Below are 24439 nucleotides of genomic sequence, written 5' to 3' on the forward strand. Positions count from 1 at the left end.
TGTAAGGAGATAAGCATCTCTTTCAACTGTGTGTCCAGTACAGGCTGATTGGAGGTGGGAATGCTGGCTATGGGGGATTGGAGCTCTGTGTGCTCTATGACTGATAGTTCATGACTCACCCCTGTGTCTGCAACTGCTGGCTGGGCTTGAGCAGGGAGGGCTGTCGTAAGAAGAGCTTTTGGGAGTGGATCTCCAAGCACTTCCATTGGCATCTGGCAGGACAGAATGATTGCTGCGTGGTGTGGAGGAGGGGGCTGAGCAGCCAGCACCATCTTGACCTCCACCTACAGGCCAATTGAAGTAGGCTGTTAATGTCTTGGGCTTGCAGTCCCCCTGTCGCTTCCTTGATATTTCCTGGAGGTAGCGGGTGGTGTCAGGAAGCTGCGCGGACCTCTGATATGTGCAAGCGGTGCGCTGTGTCTCTGTCAGACCCTGGTGTCTATCAGGGCTCCGGAGCTTGGATCCCAGGCAGCCATCCACCGTGCGCGCTAGCCACGCCCCCCGTGAGAGAAATACTTTAGTTGGGACACATGCGACAATTCTTTAAGATGGAAATTTTATTTTCGCCAAAGAGATTTCCTGTTGCTTCTCCAAGATATGAAAGCTTTTCCAGTGAGACACAGGCAGTAAAATATAACCTAATATGGGTTTTGACCTTCCCTACCGTGAAAAAAAGTAAAAACTTGGTGGGGCAAACGCACAAAAAATAATAAAAAAATAAAGGAGAATAGATGGAATGGGTAGTGAAAAAATTAAGAAAAAGTCCAGGAGTGTGGGAGATGCAGAGAAAGAAAAATCCTGTGGGGATTTTCTTTCTACTCGATCCCCCCTACCCCAAGGGAGACCAGATGAAAGAGAAGTGTGGATGTTAGGGATCAATTCTCTGCTGTTGATGCATAAGGGTTTTCAACTGGAGCTTGGAATTCCGGGCATTAAATCAAGGTATTGGGAGGAGCATGTGTAGGCCATCCATGGCAGCCAGGTGTCCCTAAATTTGTCTTCCCTATTATAAAGCATGGATCTAATTTAATTGAGCCTGGCAAACCAGTGACTCAAAGTCAGCGGGGGTATTTGCTTCCATAGGACAGGAATGCAGGCACAGGCAGCATTCAGCAAGTAGACAGTCAGTGAGTTTTTTGTAGCGACGAATGGGCACTGGAAGTTTGGGCCAGATTCACAAAGGAGATACGACGGAGTATCTCAGATACTCCGTCGTATCTCTCAGAGTATCTATGCGACTGATTCATAGAACCAGTTACACATAGATATCCCTAAGATCCGACAGGTGTAATTGTTTTACACTGTCGGATCTTAGGATGCAGTACCGCGGCCGCCGCTGGGGGGAGTTCGCGTCGTAAACCAGCGTCGGGTATGCAAATTAGGAGTTACGGCGATCCACAACGGTTTTTCGCGTTCGCTACGTCGCCGCTAGTCTAGTTTCCCGTTGCAAAGTTAGTCGTAGTTTTTGGTGCATTAACTTTACACAGCACACGTATGTGCTGTATAAAGTATGGCCGTCGTTCCCGCGTCGAATTTTAAAAATTCACATCGTTTGTGTAAGACGTCCGGGAATACGGAAGTACGCTACGCACGTCGCCGATCAAAAAAATGACGTCAGTTCACGCGAAGCACGGCGGGAATTTTGAAACGGAGCATGCGCAGTAGGTCCGGCGCGGGAGCGCGCCTAATTTAAATGGCGCACGCCCCTTTAAATTACGCAGGCTTACGCCGGAGGCTGCCAGCGTAGGTTTTCATTGCAAGTGCTTTGTGAATCAGGCACTTGCGATGAAAACTTGCGGCGGTGTAACGTATCTACGATACGTTACGCCGCCGCAGTTCTACGTGAATCTGGCCCTATATTCTTAAAGTGGAACTAAAGGCAAAACTTTTTTTTTTTCATTTTTGATAGAGTTAACGTGAATCATAACCTTGTCGGCTTTTATTAAATTTTTTTGCCATCTGTGTCCCATTGAAGATGATTTCCCTTCACCTCTTGTCCCATAGCAAAACAGAAAGTGAGAGGAAATCTCTCCAAAACAAAGGAATCCTTGTTTGTCACAAGGGTTACCCAGAACCAGTGTCCCAATTGGAAGAGTTCTCTTTTTTAATCCTGGTTTGATGACAATACAAAATTTGGGATTTTCTTTCACTTTTGGTGATGTTCTAATCCCTCTCCACTTTATCTAACATAATAAAGATTGCCTTTACTAATACTGTAATAAAACTGTGCTGATGCTCCTGCTGATGCAGTAAAAATCAAAGTTCAGGTTATACTTTCTGATGTGTTTGTCTGGATCTGAACAGTATTACAAATCCATTGGTGGATAAAACAGTCACTATACTGTATATCTATTTCAATTGTTCATTGTACTGCCTGCCTGGAGTTCAGCTTTAATCAATAACAGTAATACAATGTACATAGTTTTGTGTAATTTATTTTGCCATCATTATTACATTATTTCACATGTGCAATTACAGGAATTACCTGAATTTTTTAAAGATGAGTCCAAATCTGAAAACTGGTCGTGCTCTGGAAGGTATTTTTATTTTGTCTTAGTTATTTCCTTTTTGTTTTTGTTTTTGTTTTTTGTGTGTGTGTTTGTTGTCTAAACGTGAACCTCGGTTCTGCTTCTATGATAGTAAAGTTTCAAGTATGAAAGGAAAGTCAGGATGGCGGCACACTAAACTGAGATCCACATAAAACCATGAAGAACATGAGGAGCACTACATGTACAAGCAATTGTATTTATACAGCGATCTGTGCTATAAAAATGCATTGATTGCTGTATAAATATGACTGGCAGGGAAGGGGTTAACACTAGGGGGCGATCAAGGGGTTAATGTGTTCCCTAGGGAGTGATTCTTACAGTGAGGGGAGGGGACTGACTGGGGGAGGTGACCGATTGGCATCCCTATGTACAAGGGACACACCATTGGTCTCCTGTCCTGCTCAGTCACTTGGCAATCGTGGGTGCCCGGTGGACATTGCGGCCACCGTGCATGCTCATCGGGTTCCCAGTGACGTGGCAGGCCCGCGCCCTTTAGTAGCTCGGGAAGGCGTGACGTCATATGACGTCCGCCCAGAACGAGAGAGTCTTTGTCCCACCGTCATATGACGGAGGGCGGTAGACAAGCGGTTACATTTATTTTCCAATGAGATACACTGGCTAATGCCTTTATTTAATATGCTCTTAAAGCAAACCCATCTCTCCTCCGTGTTTTTTGTTCCTAAGATTTTATCCCAATTTACAGGTGAAACTCGAAAAATTTGAATATCGTGCAAAAGTTCATTTCTTTCTCTATTGCAACTTAGAAGGTGAAACTAATATATGAGATAGACTCATTACATGCAAAGCAAGATAGTATAAGCCGTGGTTTGTCATAATTGTGATGATTATGGCTTACAGCTCATGAAAACCCCAAATCCACAATCTCAGAAAATTTGAATATTGTGAAAAGGTGCAATATTCTAGGCTCAAAGTGTCTCACTCTAATCAGCTAATTAAGCCATAACACCTGCAAAGGGTTCCTGAGCCTTTAAATGGTCTCTCAGTCTGGTTCAGTAGGAATCATGGGAAAGACTGCTGACCTGACAGTTGTTGTCATGAAGATCCTGCCAGAAACAGGCGCCTCAGACTCTGCGGTTCCTGATCGTGGCTGCAACCACGCATGCGTTTGTGTACCTGAAACCTGATCTGTGACTTAACCTGTGAAAGACCCTGGCTTACCTGTGACTATTCCAGCTATCCGCCTGCACCTGATCCTTGGCCTGTTCAGACTACTCTTCTGTCTGCACCTCTGTACCTCGCCGACCGCCTGATAACCGACCCGGCCTGTCTGACCATCCAGTCTGCTCCAGTCTGCTGAACGGTTTCTGTCTGTTCCTAGTTCCAGTCCAGTCTGCTGAACGATTCCTGTCTGTCCTGGTTCCAGTCCAAGCTGTTCCAGTCTGCTGAACTGAGCCTGTTTGTTCCGGTCCAGTGATCCAGTTCCTGTCTGCCTAACCTGTCAGCTGCTTCAGCTCCTGTTTCCCAGTTCCTGAGGAGTTCCTGAAAGTCCGGATTACCTCTACCTCTGTTGATCCTGCCAGGCACTCGTACCACTCCTCACTCCTGCGCCTTCTGTTACTTTACCAGGGGCCGAGAATAGGAGCCGTAAGGCAGGCCTCCCTCTGCTATATCGGACTCACCACCATCAGGTACGTGACAGTTGTGCAGAAAACCATCATTGACACCCTTCATAAGGAGGGAAAGCCTCAAAAGGTAATTGCAAAAGAATTTGGATGTTCCCAAAGTGCTGTATCAAACCACATTAATAGAAAGTTATATGGAAGGGAGAAGTGTGGAAGAAAAAGGTGCACAAGCAGCAGGGATGACCACAGCCTGGAGAGGATTGTCAGGAAAGGGCCATTCAATAGTTTTGGGGACTTTCACAAGGAGTGGACTGAGGCTGGAGTCAGTGCATCAAGAGCCACACAGATGGATCCTGGACATGGGCTTCAAATGTCGTATTCCTCTTGTCAAGCCACTCCTGAACAACAAACAACGTCAGAAGCGTCTTACCTGGGCTAAATAAAAACAGATCTGGTCTGTTGCTCAGTGGTCCAAAGTCCTCTTTTCTGATGAGAGCAAATTTTGCATCTCATTTGGAAACCAAGGACCCAGAGTATGGAGGAAAAATGGAGAGGCACACACTGCAAGATGCTTGAAGTCCAGTGTGAAGTTTCCACAGTCTGTGTTGATTTGGGGAGCCATGTCATCTGCTGGTGTTAATCCACTGTGCTTCATTAAGTCCAGGGTCAACGCAGCCGTCTACCAGGAGATTATGGAGCACTTTGTTTCTTTCCGCAGACGAGCTCTACGGGGATGCTGAATTCATTTTCCAGCAGGACTTGGCACCTGCCCACACTGCCAAAAGCCCCAAAACCTGGTTCAATGACTGGGATTACTGTGCTTGATTGGCCAGCAAACTCTCTTGACCTGAACCCCATAGAGAATCTATGGAGCATTGCAAAGAGAAAGATGAGAGACATGAGACACTGAACAATGCAGAAGAGCTGAAGGCCACTTTTGAAGCATCCTGGTCTTCCATAACACCTCAGCAGTGCCATAGGCTGATAGCTTCCATGCCACGCAGCATTGAGGCAGTAATTGGTGCAAAAGTGGCCCAAACCAAGTAGTGAGTACATATGCATGCTTATACTTTTCAGAGGTCCCATATTGTTCTATGTGCAATCCTTGTTTTATTGATTGCATGTAATATTCTAACTTTCTGAGATTGTGGATTTGGGGTTTTCATGAGCTGCAAGCCATAATCATCACAATTATGACAAATCACAGCTTACACTATCTTGCTTTGCATGTAATGAGTCTATCTCATATATTGGTTTCACCTTTTAAATTGCATGAGTGAAATAAATGAACTTTTGCACGATATTCAAATTTTTAGAGTTTCACCTGTATATCTTCTAGCAAGGTTCGTAGTTTAGGGAAGTTGGCTCTTTTGAAATTCAGTGTCTTTGTATTCCCCTTATGTTTCCTATTTGTGTGATTTATACTGAAGCTAATTGACCTATGATTGCTGTTTCCTAAATTGCCCCTTATTTCCACATCCGTGATCAGGTCTGTATTGTTGGTACTTTTGGCCCATTACAGCTTACCTCTGGTAAGCATACAACTTTATAGGTGGTGGTGCACAGGTGTGATTGGTGACACATTGTGGTTCTGCTGTTTCCTCGCACAGGATTTCTATTTGCTCACTGGTTGCTGCACTCTGTATCTTACTATAGGACTATCATATCGATTCATCAGTGATTGGATATTCCTTTTTTGTTGGTTCACATATGGACTATACTGTATATGCACTTTGATTTATATATATTATATGTTTTTTTTTCTTTGTTTCACATCACATTGGTTATTGATTTGTCAGCTGTGGCACTCATGGTAATTCACTTTTATAATTTTTTGTGTTTCGCAGCTCTACTTTTTCTTTTTTGTATTTGTTTTAATGTATGGTCCTACATTATGAGCTGCGGCATTTAAATGTTGATGTGTTTAGTAGCGCAGTATATCCCATTTTTCTCTACTGTATTGTTGGTAATCAGTAGGTCTAGTAACGTTTGTTTCTAGTTGGTGCGTCTACCATCTGACCCATTAAATTTCCCTGCAAGACATTTAGGAAATGGCGAGCCGTAGGCCTCGTACACACGTGCAAACATGTCCGATGAAAACGGTCCGTGGCCCGTTTTCATCGGACATGTCCGCTGGGAACATTTGGTCTGATGGCTGTACACACCATCAGACCAAATTCCCCGCGGACAGGATACGCTGCGACGTGCGCGACCCTGGAAGGTCAATGCTTCCATGCATGCGTCGAATCACTTCGACGCATGCGAGGGCTTCCAGCGGACATGTTTCTTAGCATGCTAAGGAACATTTGTCCACTGGAAACCTGTCCGCTCGGCCGGGAATCCGGTCCGGTCGGCCGTACAGACAACCGAACATGTCCGCGGAAACTGGTCCGTGGACCAGTTTCAGCAAACATGTTCGGTCGTGTGTACGAGGCCTTAGACGAATGCGTGGTTTCTTCCTCCCAGTCTATGTCTGGATAATTAAAATCCCCCATTATGATGACACTTCCCATCCTTGCCACTAATCCAAATTGTGATAGGAGGTCCGTCTCCCCCTCCTCCCTCAGGTTAGGGGGCCTATAGCATACTCCCAGTATTACTTTCCCTTTGGAACTCAACCATAAGGATTCCACTTCCTGCCTAGCTCCCTTATTTATGTCATCTCTCACATTCACTTGTACATTATTATTGATATATAGGCATACCCTTCCCCCCTTTTTACCCGCTATATTCCTGCGATATAGGGAATACCCTTGAATGGTTGCCAGCCAATCATAAGAGCTGTTGAACCAAGTCTCTGAAATTCCCACAAAATCCAAAGCCTCTTCGTACAACAGTATCTCTAGTTCTCCCATCTTGTCCGCCAGGCTCCTGGCATTGGTGAACATGCTACATAGTTTAGACCAGTCGCATACTGTCCTCTTATTGGGTGTTCCGAGGTTGCAAATAGGACTTGTTACTATACTTGCCTCAGGTTTATGTGATTTAGTCAACCTATCACTAATGCCCCCAATACTACCCTCTGGGATATGTTCCACGCTGACTATCTCTACCTCTGAACCCTCCCCCCCATTGCCTAGTTTAAAAGCCCCTCTAACTTTTTGGCCATCTTCACTCTCAGCAGATCTACACCCTCCTCATTTAGGTGTAGTCCACCCCTTCTATAGAACTGGGGACCGGCTGAGAAGTCGGCCCAGTTCTCCAGGAACACAAACCTCTCCTTACTACACCAGCTTCTCAGCCACTTGTTTACTTTCCTAGTCTCCCTCTGCCTTTCTAATGTGACTCGAGGTATTGGTAGTATTTCTAAGAATACTACCTTGGAGGTCTTTTTCCTCAATTTAGCTCCTAAGTCCCTAAAATCATTCTTTAGGATGCTCCATCTGCCTCTGACTTTTTCATTGGTGCCAACGTGCACCATGACAGCCAGGTCTTCCCCAGTCCCTCCCAGTAATCTGTCCACCAGAACCGTGATGTGCCAGACCTGAGAGCCTGGTAGACAGCATACAGTTCGGCGCTTCAGGTCTTTGTCACAGATTGCCCTCTCTGTCCTTCTAATAATTGAGTCCCCTACCACCAGAATCTGTCTTTCCTTTCCCTTTGCTTCCCCTCCACTCTCACTAAAAGAGTTCTTCCCCTGGCAGCTAGGGTAGTCCCTCAGCTCCAGCAGTGCTGGTCCCTGACTGGTTTCACCAATGTCAGTCAACGGGGTGTACTTATTGGGATGTTCTATCTCAGGATTGGCCTCCCTGGCATTTTCCCCTGTACCCTTACTGACTGTTACCCATCTACTCTTTTCTAGTGTCTGCACCTATTTGTCTCTACCCACCTCTTTGCTGGCCCCTGCCCGGAACCTGCCGGGTACGTTCCCAGCTCTCCTTTGCTACCCTAGATCCAGAACTTGGGCTTCCAGGGAAACAAACATTGTGCTTGCATTTTGCACAGCAGTATTAGCCCCCGATCAGATGATCAAGGAACGCATAAATGCCACAAAGATGTACACTGAATCGTATCTGCACACCCGCCGGGCATCACACCTACTAATTTAATGAGGATTGGGGATTATTCCCTGCCCAAATTAACTAAAAACTAGCTTCCTGACACTAATACTCAACAATACACAGGTACTCAACAATACAATACACAGCCCATGTGTACTCAAAGCCCACATGCAATCGCAGCACTCGTGTACTCACTAGCCACGTGCACTTACAATACACCGGTACTCACAATACACAGGTACACACAATACTCATGTACTAAAGGACCCCACACACTACTCAGATACACAAAACCTCAGGTACTCACAACATACAGGTATTCACAATACACAGGTACTCCCAACACTCACAGTACTCAGGTACTCCCAACACTCACAATACTCAGATACTCACAATGCGATACTCACAATGCGCAGGTACTCACAGTACTAGGGATTTACCGATACCACCTTTTTAACACTGAGGGCACAGTACAGGGCGTTAGGTACAGATCAGTCTTATACACTGACAGCGTACGGTACTGTACATTATATACAGATCAGTTGGTATCGCTACCGCCTGCATCGACCAACTCGAAGAATGTGGTCTGCAGCAACTGATAAAGACTTCAACGCATACGTCAGGTCACACTTTGGACCTCCTCTTTAAACAAAACGTGAATATCAAGAAACTGGACAACAGACCTTTACCTTGGACGGACCACCACGCCATAACATTTATATTAACCACCGATACCATCCTTCAAAAACCCAAACTCCCAACAACTATACTGTACACTGGGCAAGATCGCAGAAGAAACTACACTCTGAGCTCTTCAAAACCACACTAGCGACAAAAATAGAAGTACCAAATCTGAACCACTCAACGGAACAAACACTCAACGCTTTAAACAAAGCGTTACTACAAACAGCAGACACAGTCGCTCCGAAACGCAGAGCTCTCAGCCAGAAAAATAACGCAGGCTGGTTTAACGACACTCTCACTCTACTGAAACAAGATCGCAGAAGAGCTGAAGGAGCCTGGAGGAGGAACCCATCAAAAGAAAACCTCACAAAGTACAAAACCCTCACCAAGAATAACCACAAAGCGATCTTTAAAGCTAAAAAAGACCATTTCGCAAACACCATTTCCAAAGCCCTAAACCGTCCACGGGAACTTTTTAAACTAGTCGCCAAGACTATGAACCCCTCCTGCTTGGAGCCCCCTGCAAGTGAGACACAGGAATTCTGTAATGAACTATCTGACTTTTTTATCGACAAAATCGAAAAGATTCGGGCAACAGTTCAACATAAAAAAAACACCAACCCCACTCAGATACAGCAAGAAGAAGAAATCAACATAAATAGTCCACGATCAACGAATTTCGAGCTGGTCCCAATTACCATCGACACCACAAAAAACATCATCGGAAGCCTCCGAGACAACACATCACCTAATGACATCATTCCTACAAAACTCTTGAAAGAATGCACGGACATCTTGGCACCCATCATAACGCACATCATAAACCAATCCTTCAGGGAAGGGATTTTTCCGAACAACCTCAAGCAAGGCATAATAAAACCCCTCTTAAAGAAACCCAACCTCGACCCGAAAGATCCAAACCAGCGCAGACCGGTAACAAGCCTGAACACGATCTCCAAGATCATGGAGAAAGCAGTAGTACAACAGCTTCAGCCCCACCTGGACGACCACAAACTCCTAGATCCTCTACAATCAGGTTTTCGCCCAGGCCACGGCACAGAAACGGCTCTTCTCAAGATATGGGATGACGCCCTCGAAGCAGCAGATGACAGAGAATCCTGTCTCCTAGTGCTGCTGGACCTTAGTGCAGCCTTCGACACGGTAGACCACAACATATTGCTCACGTGACTCAAAGAAGTAGCAGGAGTCTCTGACGCGGCCCTACCATAGTTTGCATCTTTCCTAGAAAATCGCACTCAGACCGTGAAATTTGGAGGTTTTACATCAGAATCACCGACCATTACATGCGGAGTCCCGCAAGGATCACCCCTCTCACCCGTACTCTTCAACATCTACATCCGCCCGCTCCTCAAAATCATCAGCAAACAGGACCTGCACTACCACTCCTATGCGGACGACACGCAGCTTTACCTTCGAATCACCAACAAAAAAGACCAATTTCATGAACTTGAAAAGTGCCTTACACTGATCGACAATTGGATGACTGAAAGCTCCCTCAAACTCAACGGATCCAAAATAGAACTACTCACCCTTCACGCAAATAGGAAATCCATTTCTAGGACCACATGGACACCACCCACCATCCTCGGACAAACCATCTCGCCAAGCAATAAAGTCAAAAGTCTCGGAGTCATCTTTGAGTCAGACATGACGATGGATGCACAAATGGGATCAGTCGGTGGCAGTTCTCATCATCTGCTCCGCATGCTACGTAGACTCATCCCCTTCATCCCGGAAGAGGACACAGCAGTAGTGGTTGGAACTATCATCAACTCAGGACTCGACTACGCAAATTCTCTCTACTTAGGACTACCGAAATACCAGATTTCACGTCTACAAGTCGTCCAGAACACGGCAGCCAGACTGGTAACAGGTAAAAAGCCGTGTGAATCAGTCTCCCCGGTCTTGAGGTCCCTCCACTGGCTGCCTGTACAGGACCGGGTGACATTCAAGACACTCTGCCTCACCCACAAATGTATACAGGGGAACGCTCCCCAATACTTAAGCGAGAAAATAAAACCCTACGTCACCAAGCGCGTGCTCCGGTCAACCAACCAAAACCTTCTCCAAATTCCTAAATCCCGCTACAAATCGAAGGGAGAACGTAGATTTTTGGTCCAAGGACCACGGCTCTGGAATGCTCTACCCACTACCATCCACTTGGAGGAAAACCATCGGGCCTTTAGGAAAAAATTAAAGACCCACCTCTTCTGAAAGACCGGTACGACTCTGGATGCCAAGCGCGTTGAGGTGATTAAGTTTGCATTTGTTGCGCTATACAAGTTACTCACTCACTCACTCACTCACTCACTCACTCTTACCCTGACACCGTACTCCCCTGGTCAGCCTGCTCCCGCTGCTACACTGACTGCCTGTTACACACACCCCCCTCTGGTCTGAGGTTTCACTTACCCGCCGCTTCTTCTGACACTCCCGGTCTCCAGTCGTACCACCTGCTCTCTGGCCCTACTGATTTACCGCCCGCCCGCTTCTTGTGTCAGTCTCAATGGGTGTCAGTGGCCTGGTCACCTCCACTCGTTGTTGAAATGCCACGCTGCCTCCGCTCACGGACCCGGGTCTCGCGCCGCACCTTCTCGGTCTCCCATGTTTTTACTGCTACCTGGAGCTCTGTTAGAGAGATTTTCTTTTTGAATCCCCCCAAAAAAATGTAAAAAACTGACAGGGGTTCTATACTTCTACTCTTTTAGAGAAATTGATCACTGTAGATGGTGTTAGGCCTCATTCACATGAACAGCATATGCCCGTGCAAGGGCCATGTTTCATGTCATTTGGGATGGAGTGGCTGCATGTAACCATCAATATTCCCATCGCACACGTTCTTGGAGAAGCTCTGAAATATTGTGTGCTGTGGCAACTACCAGCTGGAGACTGGATCATACGTGACACAGTGAAAATATTCCCCTCACACCATGGATTTTATTGAGGAATGATCACATCACAGATAGGAAGGTGCAATGTTTTGGAGCCACGCAGGACCCCTTCATCACGCATGTGATGAGCCATGGACACAGCCGCTGCTCCCAATTTGACATCTGTGTGGGTGTGGGTGCATGTCCCCAAACACAAAGTGTCTATAAGTCATATGCTACTTTGAAAAACATTTGTAAATTGATCATACCTGGCAGATTGAAGGTCCACTGCTAACGCTGTTATTATATTTTAAATGTGTTGTAGCACTAGTGATGCAAGTCTGGATGCAAGCACTGGTGAAAATGGACTGGCCCGATTAACAACTAGTGACTCTAGTTTGGATAGAAGCACAGCTGAATGTGGACTGCAACAATCAACTGCTGCATCAGAGGTATTTTTAAGACAGTACAGGCACTTTAAGACAATACAGGTGTGGTTTTTCCACACCACGGGTGCAGTGCACTGTACCTGCAGGTTAGCTGTGCTTTGCCATAGACTTCTATTGCATTGGGCAGTTTTGGTGCGTTTTCTGAAAGTGCACAATAAGTCCCGAATGCAGGAATTTTGGTGCGCTTTCAGAAAATGCACTAAAACTACCCAATACAATAGGAGTCTATGGCTAACGCATAATACAATGCACAGCACCCGAGGTGCAGGAAAATCACAGTGCATCGGTGTGGCAGTGCCACAAGTGGAAAAACAGAATGATGCCGATGTTTGATGAAACTAGAAAATGTTGTAATTTCTACTGCACATATACTGTATATTTGTGTTATCTTACTAGATGAGTAGAGACTGTTAACTAACCTTGGTAAATAAGGCGAGTTCACTTCAATTATCTTATCACGTAGTAGCAATCTTCTAGTTATTTCTTTCTTAATTTTGCCTTGCACAACTTTGCCATATTTCCTCTACAAAGTGAATTGTTTTACATGTATTATCAATCCCATTGTGTTTTACTAAAATCCAGCCTGTTTTGTGTTTCTTTACAGTCTTGCATTAATTTTTTTTAGATCATGTAAAAAGTAGGAAAAAAATATATATTATTAATTAATAATAGTTAATGAATATCCAATATGAATCAATAATCTATTATCACACGGCAAATACATTTCCAGCTCTCTGTATCAGTGTTGATCTACTGGGAAAGAAAAGCAAAAGGCCAAAGCAATGCATTTCAGAGCATGTTAAACCCTAATGCCGCTTACACACGATCATTTTTCAGCATAAAAAAAAAAGATGTTTTTCGGCATGTAGAAAAAAACAAGTTTTTCCAACTTCATCGTTAAAACGACGTTGCCCACACACCATCGTTTTTAAAAAATGCTCTAGCAAAGCGCGGTGACGTACAACGAAGTTCCATGCGAATGACGCCACCCTTGGGGCTGCTTTAGCTGATTCTATGTTAGTAAAAGACGATTCACGCTTTTTTGTCTGTTACAGCGTGATGAATGTGCTTACTCCATTATGAACGGTAGTTTTACCAGAACGAGCGCTCCCGTCTCATAACTTGCTTCTGAGCATGCGTGGGTTTTTAACGTCGTTTTAGCCCACACACAATCATTTTTTACAGCCCGAAAAATGACATTGTTTAAAACGTTGTTAAAAAATGCAGCATGTTCGAAAAAAAAATTTTAGTTTTTCAGAACCCGAAAAATTATGTGAAGCCCACATATGATTATTTTCAGCCTAGGTTCACACTGCTGCGAATTCAAAATCGCGTTTGCGATTTTGCCGCGATTTCGGCCGCAATTTAATGTAAATTTACATTAAATCGCGGCCTGAAATCGCAAAAAGTAGTACAGGAACTACTTTTTGAAATCGCAGATGCGGCGTCGCACTGATTGGGACAGTGCCATTGCCGACAATTGCCACCGATTTGAGATGCGATTTGACATGTCAAATCGCATCTCAAATCGTTCCAAATTGTACCCAGTGTGAACCAGGGCTAAATGACATTTTTTTAAAACAACGTTTTTTTCATGCCGAAAAATGATCGTGTGTGTACAAGGCATAAGGGCCTGTTCACACCTGAATTGCACAGGAACACGGTCTGTGTTCCTGTGCAACTCAGTGCAGTGCTATTTTTCAGCCCATTCATTTGAAATCGCACTGGACCGCACAAAAACTAGTGCATGTACTACTTTTCAAAAATGTATTGCACCAAATCACACGGTACCGTGGTACCCTGAGATTCGATGCGGGCAAATGATGTTAGGAATATATTGACACCCGAAGCAGATCATAGACCCAGAGCACTGTAGATACTGTTAGTGCAATTTGTGTCTAGATTGCCACCTTCCTATTTTGTGTCATAAAATGGACTTGGGGTCCTTTTACACGGGCGCCCCCCGGCAAACTCTGCTTTGCTCGTCTGGGGATCGATCCGCTGATCTATGTGGAGCAGGCGGATGACAGGTCTGTCTTCGCTAACTCTGCAGAGACGGACCTGTCAGAGCCCTGCTCTCCTCTATGGACCGCCTGTCTGTTTTCATCCATTCCCATCCGTTCCAAGCCGCAAGACGGATGGTGACCCTATTTTCCATCTGTCAAGCGGCTTAGATTTTACAGACAGGATCAGATAGCAGCGGGTGTCAGCAGACATGTCACCGATGACATCCGCCACTTCATAAGAGTGAATGGAAGCTAACTGACAGGCGGACCTGATCGGAAAGCGCATGTGAAAAGGGCCTTAGGACTCCCTTCAAGTATTACACCACCTATATTAGCAATCCTGATTTTTTTTAGGGATATAGCTTTCAATGTTTTCACCCAAGATTCATACAGAATTTACCAAAGATCCAAATGTTTTTCACTCAGGACTAAGTTAGTACTACTTTTGTTCAGTATTGGTGCAGTTGGACCAGGGACTGTAGCATTGGGGTTGATTTACTAAAACTGGAGAGCGCAAAACCTGGTGCAGCTGTGCATGATAGCTAATCAGCTTTTAACATAAGCTTGTTCAATTGAGTTCTGACAAAACAACTTGGAAGCTAATTGGTTTCTATGCAGAGCTGCACCAGGTACCAGTAGACCTGCTTGCCTTATTGGAATGGGGGCTTCTAAAGGCAGAAGAAATAGACCCCTCTGAAACGTTCAAGGGGGCATCAAATTGATATCACATTGGAAGTTTAACCCTTTAGGCTAACAAATATTGAGAGAAAAAATTATGTAGGTTTCAATATTGAATTTTCATAAATCGTCACCTCTGATACCCAGACTAATTTTCTATTCTATGAAAGCCAAAACTCACGGTATTCTCTCCATGTAGCTTTTTTTTTTTTTTTTTTTCTTTTAGAATCATTTTACCTTATAGTAGTAGTATTACCATGCAATGATGACATGCAAGTGAATTAACATATAGAGTGTATAAAGAGTTTACTTTACTGCAATGAAATATGATTATGGGTTACTGTAATATTGGCATAGTTATTTGCTTCAAATACCAAATGTCATTTATAAGTTGGGGACAGACATTTTATTGTTTTTTTTTCCCATTTTTTTTATAGCATCAGCAGAACTACACTGTACTATTTTGTGAATTCTGTCAGAAGAAAAAATTGAGCTACAATTTTGTGGACACGCCCCTTGGTGGACCTTCACATATGCCCCAGTAGGTTACCATAACAAAATAAGCATAATAATACATAAGTATGCTGCATATATGACTAAAAAAAGTACTTAATCTATAAATCTTCTTTGATTATTAGAGAGGGTATTGCATCCGAAAAATGCGTTTTTTATATAATGACATAGATGCTGTAAAGTTTATATTACTGCACTCTGAATGCCAAATCTACAAACTAAATCAATCAATGAATAAATGAATGAAAAGATCAGTCCACCGAAAAAATATTCAGTTACAGATGGAATCAGCTTCTTGTATCTCATGGGGACGTAGGTGACAAGATCTGCATGTGTAGCACACCCCCATAGGGACTGCTGATGAACTTGGATCCCCCACTCCTGCACAGCCAGGCACACCAAACACAAGCACCCAGAGTCAGAACAGTATGTGACTTGTTTTTGTTATTTATTGAGGATTAGTAACTTGGATAGGGATGGGAGGTTATGGGATGCCCACTTGACTTCAGCTAAACTTTAGGGACATCTTCCTATATACAGGCTCCTTTGCTTTACTCTCACCAATGCAGTGCTGGGAGAAAAAGGAGTGGGGAGTTTTTTACCTTTAATGCAGAGAATACATCAAGGTAAACACACTTTAATGTTGAACAGTGTTGGATATATATGATTAAAATAGACATAATTTAAAGTGGTTATGAACCCATTACAACCACTTTAACCTCCAGGTAAGCCTAGATTAAGGCTAACCTGTAGGTGCAACACATATCTCCCAAACCTAAAAGGTTTAGGAGAGATTTGCATAAAATAACAGCAACGATGTGCTGTAGACATGAGGCGCACTGAGCGTGCCGATACTAAGGGCGATCGTGCCGTTAGTGTCAGCACCTGCACGCATGCACGGGCGTGACATCATCGCTGCTCCGGCCAGTCACAGCACCGGAGCAGCGATACCCGGAAGTCACTCTGGGTATCATGGCGGCGACTGAGGAGGTCACCCAGGACCGCTGCGGGGGCTTCGATCTCAGGTAAGGACTACATAATGAGCTAGTATGCAATGCATACTAGGTCATTATTCCTTTGCCTTACAGGGTGTTTTTTTTATTTTATTTTTTAGAGAGGGTTTACTTCCTCTTTGTATAGAATTATATTTAATGTTATTCAAGCAATTCCAACAGAGGGAGAGGGCTCTAGAGCCGTCTTAGCCCTGGATGCTGCCAAGGCTTTTGACAGTCTGGAATGGGACTACCTATGGAAGGTCCTAGAGAAATTCGGGTTTGGCCCCAGGTTCATGAGTTGGGTGAAGTTGTTATACAATCAGCCAAGAGCAAAAACTAAAATCAACAACGAATTTTCAGAAATTTTTCAACTAGAGAGAGGAACGCGACAGGGCTGTCCCCTTTCTCCCCTACTGTTCGCTTTGGCGATGGAACCATTAGCCATTAAAATTAGGAAAACTAAAGATATACAAGGGTTCCATAGACAGACTATAGAGGATAAGATCGCACTGTTTGCGGACGATGTCCTCTTCTTTTTGGGAGACGTTGAAACCTCGTTAAAAAATGTGATCAAAGTACTGGGCGAGTTTGGGCTATGCTCCGGGTTGGTCATTAATTGGGAAAAGTCAGCACTACTGCCAATTGACTCCCTCGGTGCCCAGATACCCCATGGAATCCCTCAGCTAAAAGTTGTAGTTATGATGAAATATCTTGGGATATGGATCACGAGGGACATTAATAGCTTTGTCCAGAATAACTTAATTCCTCTTTTGTCTAAATGGGAACATAAAAGAGATGTCTGGTGTAGACTACCATTATCTATAGCGGGACGATGTAACCTGATAAAGATGCTATGGTTGCCCCAGTTACTCTATATCCTCCATAACTCCCCAGTCTGGATAGCTCAAAAATGGTTCAAAAAGATAGAATCCCTCTTCAGAGAGTTAATTTGGAAGAAGGGACAAGCTAGGATTTGTCTCCAGACCATGCAGTTACCAGCTAAAGAGGGGGGAATGGCAGTACCTCACCCGAAAACATACTTTATAGCCTCACAGCTACAACAACTTGCGAACTGCGGACTGGAGGGAGGTGGAAATTCCGGTAGATTGATGCTAACAGGAGCACCACATAGGACAATAGTGGAGGCACTCGAGGCTGGTTCGTTCGTCCATAGATGTCCAACTATAAAACTTAGCCTTAAAGTGTGGCAAATAACAAAAGCATTGATGGGCTACAAGGGAATAACAATATTTGCCCCTCTCTGGTGCAACCAAAACTTAAGAGAATTAAAAGACATCGAGAGATGTAAAGAATGGGAGAGACAAGAGATAAGCCGTTTAAACCAACTGTACAATGGAGAACAGATGAAATCCCTCGCAGACCTGCGACAGGAATTTAATATAACAAATAAAACATTTTACAGATATCTACAGTTACGACATGCTATCCAAGCTCAGTTTGGGTCACAACCCATTGTATGGTCCTCGGCCCCCACCCTCCTGAAAATAACCTCTCCAAAAACAACCAAAGGCTTGATATCTGAGTTGTACTCTAGATTGGGAGCTAAAACAATAAGTAGGGCAGGCCCCATTAAGAGCAGGACAGGATGGGAGAAAGACTTGGGTCAAATGACCACGGAACAGTGGAGTGCGATCTTGAGGAGGGGGGTATTGGTCTCGATCTCCCCATCTCAGAAAGTATCACACTTGTTCCTCTTGCATAGAGTATACTATACCCCCAGGAGAATGTTCAATCTCGGGTGGAGAAGTACTGACGAATGCCCAAGGTGCAGAGCGACAGGCAATCTTATCCACATGATGTGGAAATGCCCAAAGTTATTTAGATACTGGGAGGAGGTGGTCACCATAATAAATAAAACTTTTAAAATTAAGCTAGAAGCTGAGTCTAAGACATGCTTGTTAGGCAGCATAGAGGAAAATAGAGTGCCAGCCAGCTCCCTTGAAGTGGTACTGAGATGCCTTTTTCAGGCAAGAAAGTTAATTGCGTTGAGGTGGCAGGCCAAGATACCACCCACTGTTAAATCTTGGGTTGAAACTATTAACACAATGATTTGGAGTGAGAGAGTGACACTTACCCGACAGGGGAATTATAGTAAGTTTGTGAGGATGTGGAAACCCTGGCTAGACGAAACAGGATGTTCTATATAGAAATCGCCATTCAAATTTAATAAATATCTTAACCCGCTATCGGGCATTCCTTTATGGGGAAGACGTATTTAACGAAGTACATTAACTTCAAAAACCGGCTTACGGTGTGATGGGAGGGTGGGAGGGCGGGTGAGGGTTTGAGGGGTGGGGGAGGGGGGGGGGAGGCGAGGTATGACGGTTCAGAAACAAGGGTTTTTTCATTTACTCACAATGTCATAAAGAACGAGGGTAGGAAAAGATAAGGGGAAAATAGGGAAAAAACGTATGGTTGTGTATTGTTTATAACACGTACGATGATGTAACACTTTTTGTATTTTTTTATACGCAAACAACAATAAAAAAACATTGAAATTGAATGTTATTCAAGCAAGATGTAACAAGATGAATAAAAATTCAGTTAATAGAGTTGATTTACTAAAGGCAAATATGCTGTTCAGTTTGCAGTTTTCCCCAGAGCTTAGTGAATGTAGTGAAATTTCACTTTGCAAAGATAACTCAATGACGTGCAAGGAAAATAGAAAAACTGAAAATTGTATCATACTTACCGTAATTTTCCTTACCTGGTGCCTATCCATGGCAGCATAACTGTGATAAGCTCCGTCCGGTCTCCTCCCCTCAGGATAGTGAATCAGTTATAAAAGAGAGAACCATAACCCCCCCCATAGCATTCTTCTGTAACATCGAATACCAAGGGAGGGCATGTATGCTGCCATGTATAGGCACCAGGAAAGGAAAATTACGGTATGATACAATTTTCTGTTTTCTCTGTGCCTCCATGGCAGCATACCTGTGATAAAATAAATTGCTAACAAGGTAGGTAATGCTCATAAAGAAAAAATGTATTAAGAAATCGAAAAAGCTGATTCAATTGCCCTTCTTCCGAACTCCACCAAAGTGAGTGCACCTGGATCAATTCTGTAATGGCGCATTAATGTATTTGGAGATGCCCAAGTAGCTGCTTTGAAAATAGTTTCCAGAGAGACACTAGCCCTTGTTTACAAATCCAGGAGGCGATGGTTCTTGATGCGGCTTCCTTCCCTCTGTTCTTGCCCCAAAGAAGTATGAACAAGCTGATGTTCTGAAGGTGGCTGTAACCTGTAAGTAATGTCTTAGGACTCTGGAAATGTCCAACTCCTGTAGTGAACCTGAGAGCGGATCCGTAAAGGTGGGTAGCTTCTGAAAGAGTGGATCGACAGGAAACTTTGGGGACAAAACCCTGCACTGTTTGTAGCTCCACTCTATCCGCAAATAAATATATGTGCTCATCTTCTGCCCCCAAAGCCTGTAATTTCGAAGCTCTCTTCCCTGAAGTTATAGCAATTAAAAAGGCCATCTTGAGCATCCGGTTCCACAGAGAAGAGGATTCTAATGGGGCGAAAGGCTGAGCCATCAGAAAGTCCAGAACAAAGGGCAGATCCCAAGCTGGAAAGGTGATCGAATCTTTTGGACTGCTCTGAGGAATTGAATGATGATCAAGTCCTCCGCAAATCTCTTTTGGGTAGCTGCCGAAACTGCAGCTACCTGAACTTAGCCCGAGACGGGTCCAGGCATGCTTGCAGAAAATCTAAGAGAAGAGCAGTAGAAGGAATCGTGGCGTCTTGTCAGCCGCAAACAGTTTGAATTTATTCCAGATCTTTGCGTACACATAATTTGTGGAGTGTTTCCTGGCTTTTTTTTTTTATTTTTATTTTTTTACAGGAGTTTCCTGGCTTTTAAAAGCGTTGAGATCACATTTGAAGAGCAACCTAAAGATTGTAACTTTCCCTTTTAGCATCCAAACATGCAGGTTCAATTTGTGAGGTGTTGGATGCACAAATTTCCCTTGAGAGCAGAGCTGGGATAGAACCGGAATCTTGAGAGGGTGACAGGTACTGAGGCTCATCGCCCAGGGGAACCAAGGTCTCCTCGACCAATAAGGGAGAATTTTCACTACTCTGACTGGCTCTTTCAGCAACCAGTAGAAACCTCGAAATTAGAGGTTTGGGGGGAAATGCATAGGCTGTATTGCATTGCCATGGGCTCGATAGGACATCTACTGCTTCCGCCCAAGGGTGAGGCAGGCGGGAGAGGAATCTTGGTAATTTGGCATTCTGCCAAGGCAAACAGGTCAATCTCTGGGGGATCCTGGAGATTCATGATTCAGCTGAATACCGAGGGGTGAAGGGACCACTCGTTGCTGTCTTGAAAATTCCGGGACGAGGTGATCGCAGTGTGCTCCCCAACCCTTCAAACTTGCATCGGTGGTAAGGACGGTCCAGACGAGGCACCGGAGGAGACAGGGTCTTGAGATGATGTCCTTCTTTGACCACCAAAGGAGACCCCTCCTCATGGGGACTGAGATAGCAATCCGTTGATATAGAGACGGTCTCATCCACTGGGTCAGGAAGTGTCCGGGCCAAAGCGCTGTACTTCCTCCTTTAACACACCAGCGTAGTAGATTGGCTTCCCAGCGGCTAACTGGGCACTTTAGGCGTGTGCGCATACGCATGTGACCTCTCGGGGCCAATCACCAGCGTGACCGGCCTATTTAAACCAGCTCCTGTCAGTAGACAGGTTGCTGGTTTATCGTCAGCTTCTGACCCGTATCCTGTTTCCTGGGAACCTTACCTTGTGGATTGCTTCCCGACTCAGCTCTCTCCTGGAACTTTTGAACTTGGCTTGTCTCATCAACCTTGCTTGAACTCTCCTGACCTGACCCCTTGGCTTGTGACCCGGGCTTGTACTTTCTCCTGCCCTTGGACTCTGGCTTGTGACTTGGATCTGCTACCTTCTCTGCCCCTTGAACCCCCGGCTTGTGTTTTGGAACTTCCTTAGTCTTCATCTTGACCTGATCCGTACCTGCATCCCTGACGTGTCTTCAGTTATCTCCTGTCTCCGGCTGCAGCCCCACAGAAGCTACTACATCTGCTGCTACTACCTGCAAGCACCGCTTCTTCGCTGGCACCGGTACCGCCTTGTGCTTCTGCCTCCTGTCTCAACCTCAGGGGGCGGGCGCACTTGGTCGTAAAGGTGAGCCACCTTCTGCATATCGGTCTCGGTAAGTACCTGGTTTCTGATAGTATAAACCAGCCAGAAAAATGTCCGAGACCGACAGGGTGCGTTCACCTTTCGAGACACTTTGCCAGCAGGTGTCCGTGCTTACCGATTCGGTACAAAAACTCCAGGAAGGTTACATACAAGTGGATGGCCGCCTTCAGCAATTAACCGGTTCCCCTGGACCCTCTTCTTCTCCGGCTATACCCCCTACTGGGGCCTCTTCTCCACAGGCTGCGCCAATCCGGTTGCAGCATTGACTCATCCAGAACCCCGGGTCCCCACTCCCGAACGGTTCTCCGGCGAACGCCGAAAATATCGGGCATTCAAAAATGCTTGCACCTTATACTTGGCTCTCCAGCCCAGGACTTTCTTTACGGAATCTGTCAAAGTTGGGTTCGTGATATCTCTCCTGACCGAAGAACCCCAAGCATGGGCTCACAGCCTTCTGGAAAAGCAAAGCCCGATCCTGGACTCCCTGGATTCCTTTTTCGAACATATGGCGAAACTTTATGACGATCCTCAGCGTATGGCCTCTGCCGAGACCGTCCTCCATAACTTGGCGCAAGGAAAAAGACCGGTGGAGGATTACACCGCCGAGTTCCGTAAATGGTCAGCTGACACCGGCTGGAACGACGCGGCATTAAAGTATCAATTTCGCCTAGGACTCTCAGAGACTCTTAAGGATGAGTTGGCAAGAACCGAAGCCCCCGCTTCCCTAGAAGCCCTGATCCAGTCTGCCACTCAACTAGACCGACGCCTACGGGAACGTCGCTCTGAGCGCTTTCAGACTTCACGTCCTGCCTGGATTCCTCCTAGGATTGTCTCAGCTCCGCCTCCTCCTGTAGCTTCTCAACATGTTGGCCTTCCTGATCCAGAACCTATGCAACTCGGGTTGGTCCGCTCACCTCTTACCAGCGAAGAAAGACTACGCAGACGCCAAAGCAATCTATGCCTGTACTGCGGAGCCTATGGCCACTTCTTACGCACCTGTCCTATAAGGCCGAGTAAGCCCATGATTCAACCTACTTATAATTTCCATGTTTCAAACACGCCTATGGCTCATCTTGTTCTTTTTCTTTCATTACAGTTGCCGGAAAAGACTGTTCGCCTGCCGGCAATCGTTGACTCGGGTGCATGCAGTTGCTTTCTGGACTCTACCCTGGCCCAAGATCTGCACATCCCTCTCCGCAATAAGGAACAACATCTTCGAATTCATTTGGCCGATGGCTCCCTTCCCAAATCAGGATTAGTCACACAGGAAACCGTTCCCCTTCAGGTCACCACGGACTCAGGTCACCAAGAATTTTTGCAACTTGACCTCATCCCCTCTCCTCTATTCCCCATCATCCTGGGTCTTCCTTGGTTGCAGACACATCAACCCAGCATAGATTGGTCCAGGAAAGAGGTTAAGTTCTCTTCTTCTCATTGTATCCAACACTGCTTCATAAACGCCATTACGACCTGCTCAACCCTGACATCCTCACCTGAACTTCCGCCTCACGTCCCCTCTGTTTATCGGGAATTTAAAGATGTCTTCGATAAACAGCAGGCCGACTGTCTTCCTCCCCATCGGCCATATGATTGCCCGATCGATCTTTTGCCAGGTTCTGAGATCCCTTTTGGCCGAATCTTTCCGTTGTCCGAAACTGAACTCGTAGCCCTCAAGGCGTATATTGACGAAAATCTACAGAAAAACTTCATCCGTCCTTCTTCTTCTCCAGCAGGGGCAGGTATTTTTTTTGTTCAGAAGAAGGATGGATCCCTGAGGCCCTGTATCGACTACAGAGAACTTAACAAAGTTACCATCAAGAACAGGTACCCCTTGCCTCTCATACCTGAGCTCTTCCAGAGGTTCCGATCTGCCCAGGTGTTTTCTAAGTTAGATTTAAGAGGCGCCTATAACCTTGTAAGGATTAGAGACGGGGATGAATGGAAAACTGCCTTCAGATCACGTTTCGGGCACTTCGAATATCTCGTCATGCCATTCGGACTTTGTAACGCCCCGGCCACTTTCCAACACTTGGTTAACGACATTTTTCGTGAACATTTAGACAATTTTCTGGTCGTATACCTGGACGACATCCTTATTTTTCAACTTCGCTTGAGCTCCATAGGCATCACGTCAGGAAAGTACTTACCATCCTCAGAAAACATAAGCTGTACCTAAAAGCCGAAAAATGCGACTTTGAAAAGACAACGATACAGTTTTTGGGGTTTATTGTTTCTACCGGTGGGGTCGCCATGGACCCTCAAAAGGTCAAGGCCATCCAGGACTGGCCGTCCCCAGTGGACAAGAAGGCGGTGCAAAGATTTGTTGGATTCGCCAACTTTTATCGGAGGTTTATTATCGGATTTTCTGCTATCGTAGCCCCGATCACCCAGCTCACCCGTCAAGGCGTTCACTTCCATTGGTCACATGAGGCCCAGGAAGCTTTTAAAAAATTAAAAAAGGTCTTTTCCTCCGCACCTGTCTTAAGTCATCCAGACCCAAAGTTGCCCTTCACCCTGGAAGTCAACGCCTCTGAAACAGCTTTAGGGGCTATCTTGTCACAAAGACAAGGCGTGAAGGCTCTACTATACCCTGTGGCCTTCGCCTCCCGGAAGCTGACAATTCCCGAAAAGAACTATGACGTGGGGGACTGGGAACTCCTCGCTATTAAATTTGCCCTCGAGGAGTGGAGGTATTTACTGGAGGGAGCGATCCACCCCATAATAATCTTTACTGACCACAAAAACCTTGAGTATTTGCGTTCTGCAACACGGTTAAGACCTAGGCAAGCTCGGTGGGCTCTTTTTTTTTCACGATTTAATTTTCACATCACTTATAGGCCCGGTTCAAAGAATGGTAAAGCGGATGCACTCTCCAGGATGTTTCCCGAAACCCCC

The 24439-nt window shown here is 45.2% G+C and overlaps 1 protein-coding gene across 2 annotated transcripts in view; it reads left to right on the forward strand.

The window, feature by feature from the left end:
• Positions 1 to 24439, forward strand: part of LOC120937509 (interferon-induced, double-stranded RNA-activated protein kinase-like) — a 349209-nt gene that overhangs the window by 49599 nt on the left and 275171 nt on the right. For both annotated transcript variants that reach the window (XM_040350786.1, XM_040350787.1), the window contains exons 6-8: positions 2479 to 2537; positions 12034 to 12160; positions 15279 to 15382. In XM_040350786.1, coding sequence (XP_040206720.1) covers positions 2479 to 2537; positions 12034 to 12160; positions 15279 to 15382 — 290 coding nt within the window. The remainder of the gene's footprint in view (positions 1 to 2478; positions 2538 to 12033; positions 12161 to 15278; positions 15383 to 24439) is intronic.

This window comes from Rana temporaria, chromosome 4 (assembly GCF_905171775.1).
Source record: "Rana temporaria chromosome 4, aRanTem1.1, whole genome shotgun sequence".
NCBI lineage: Eukaryota > Metazoa > Chordata > Amphibia > Anura > Ranidae > Rana > Rana temporaria.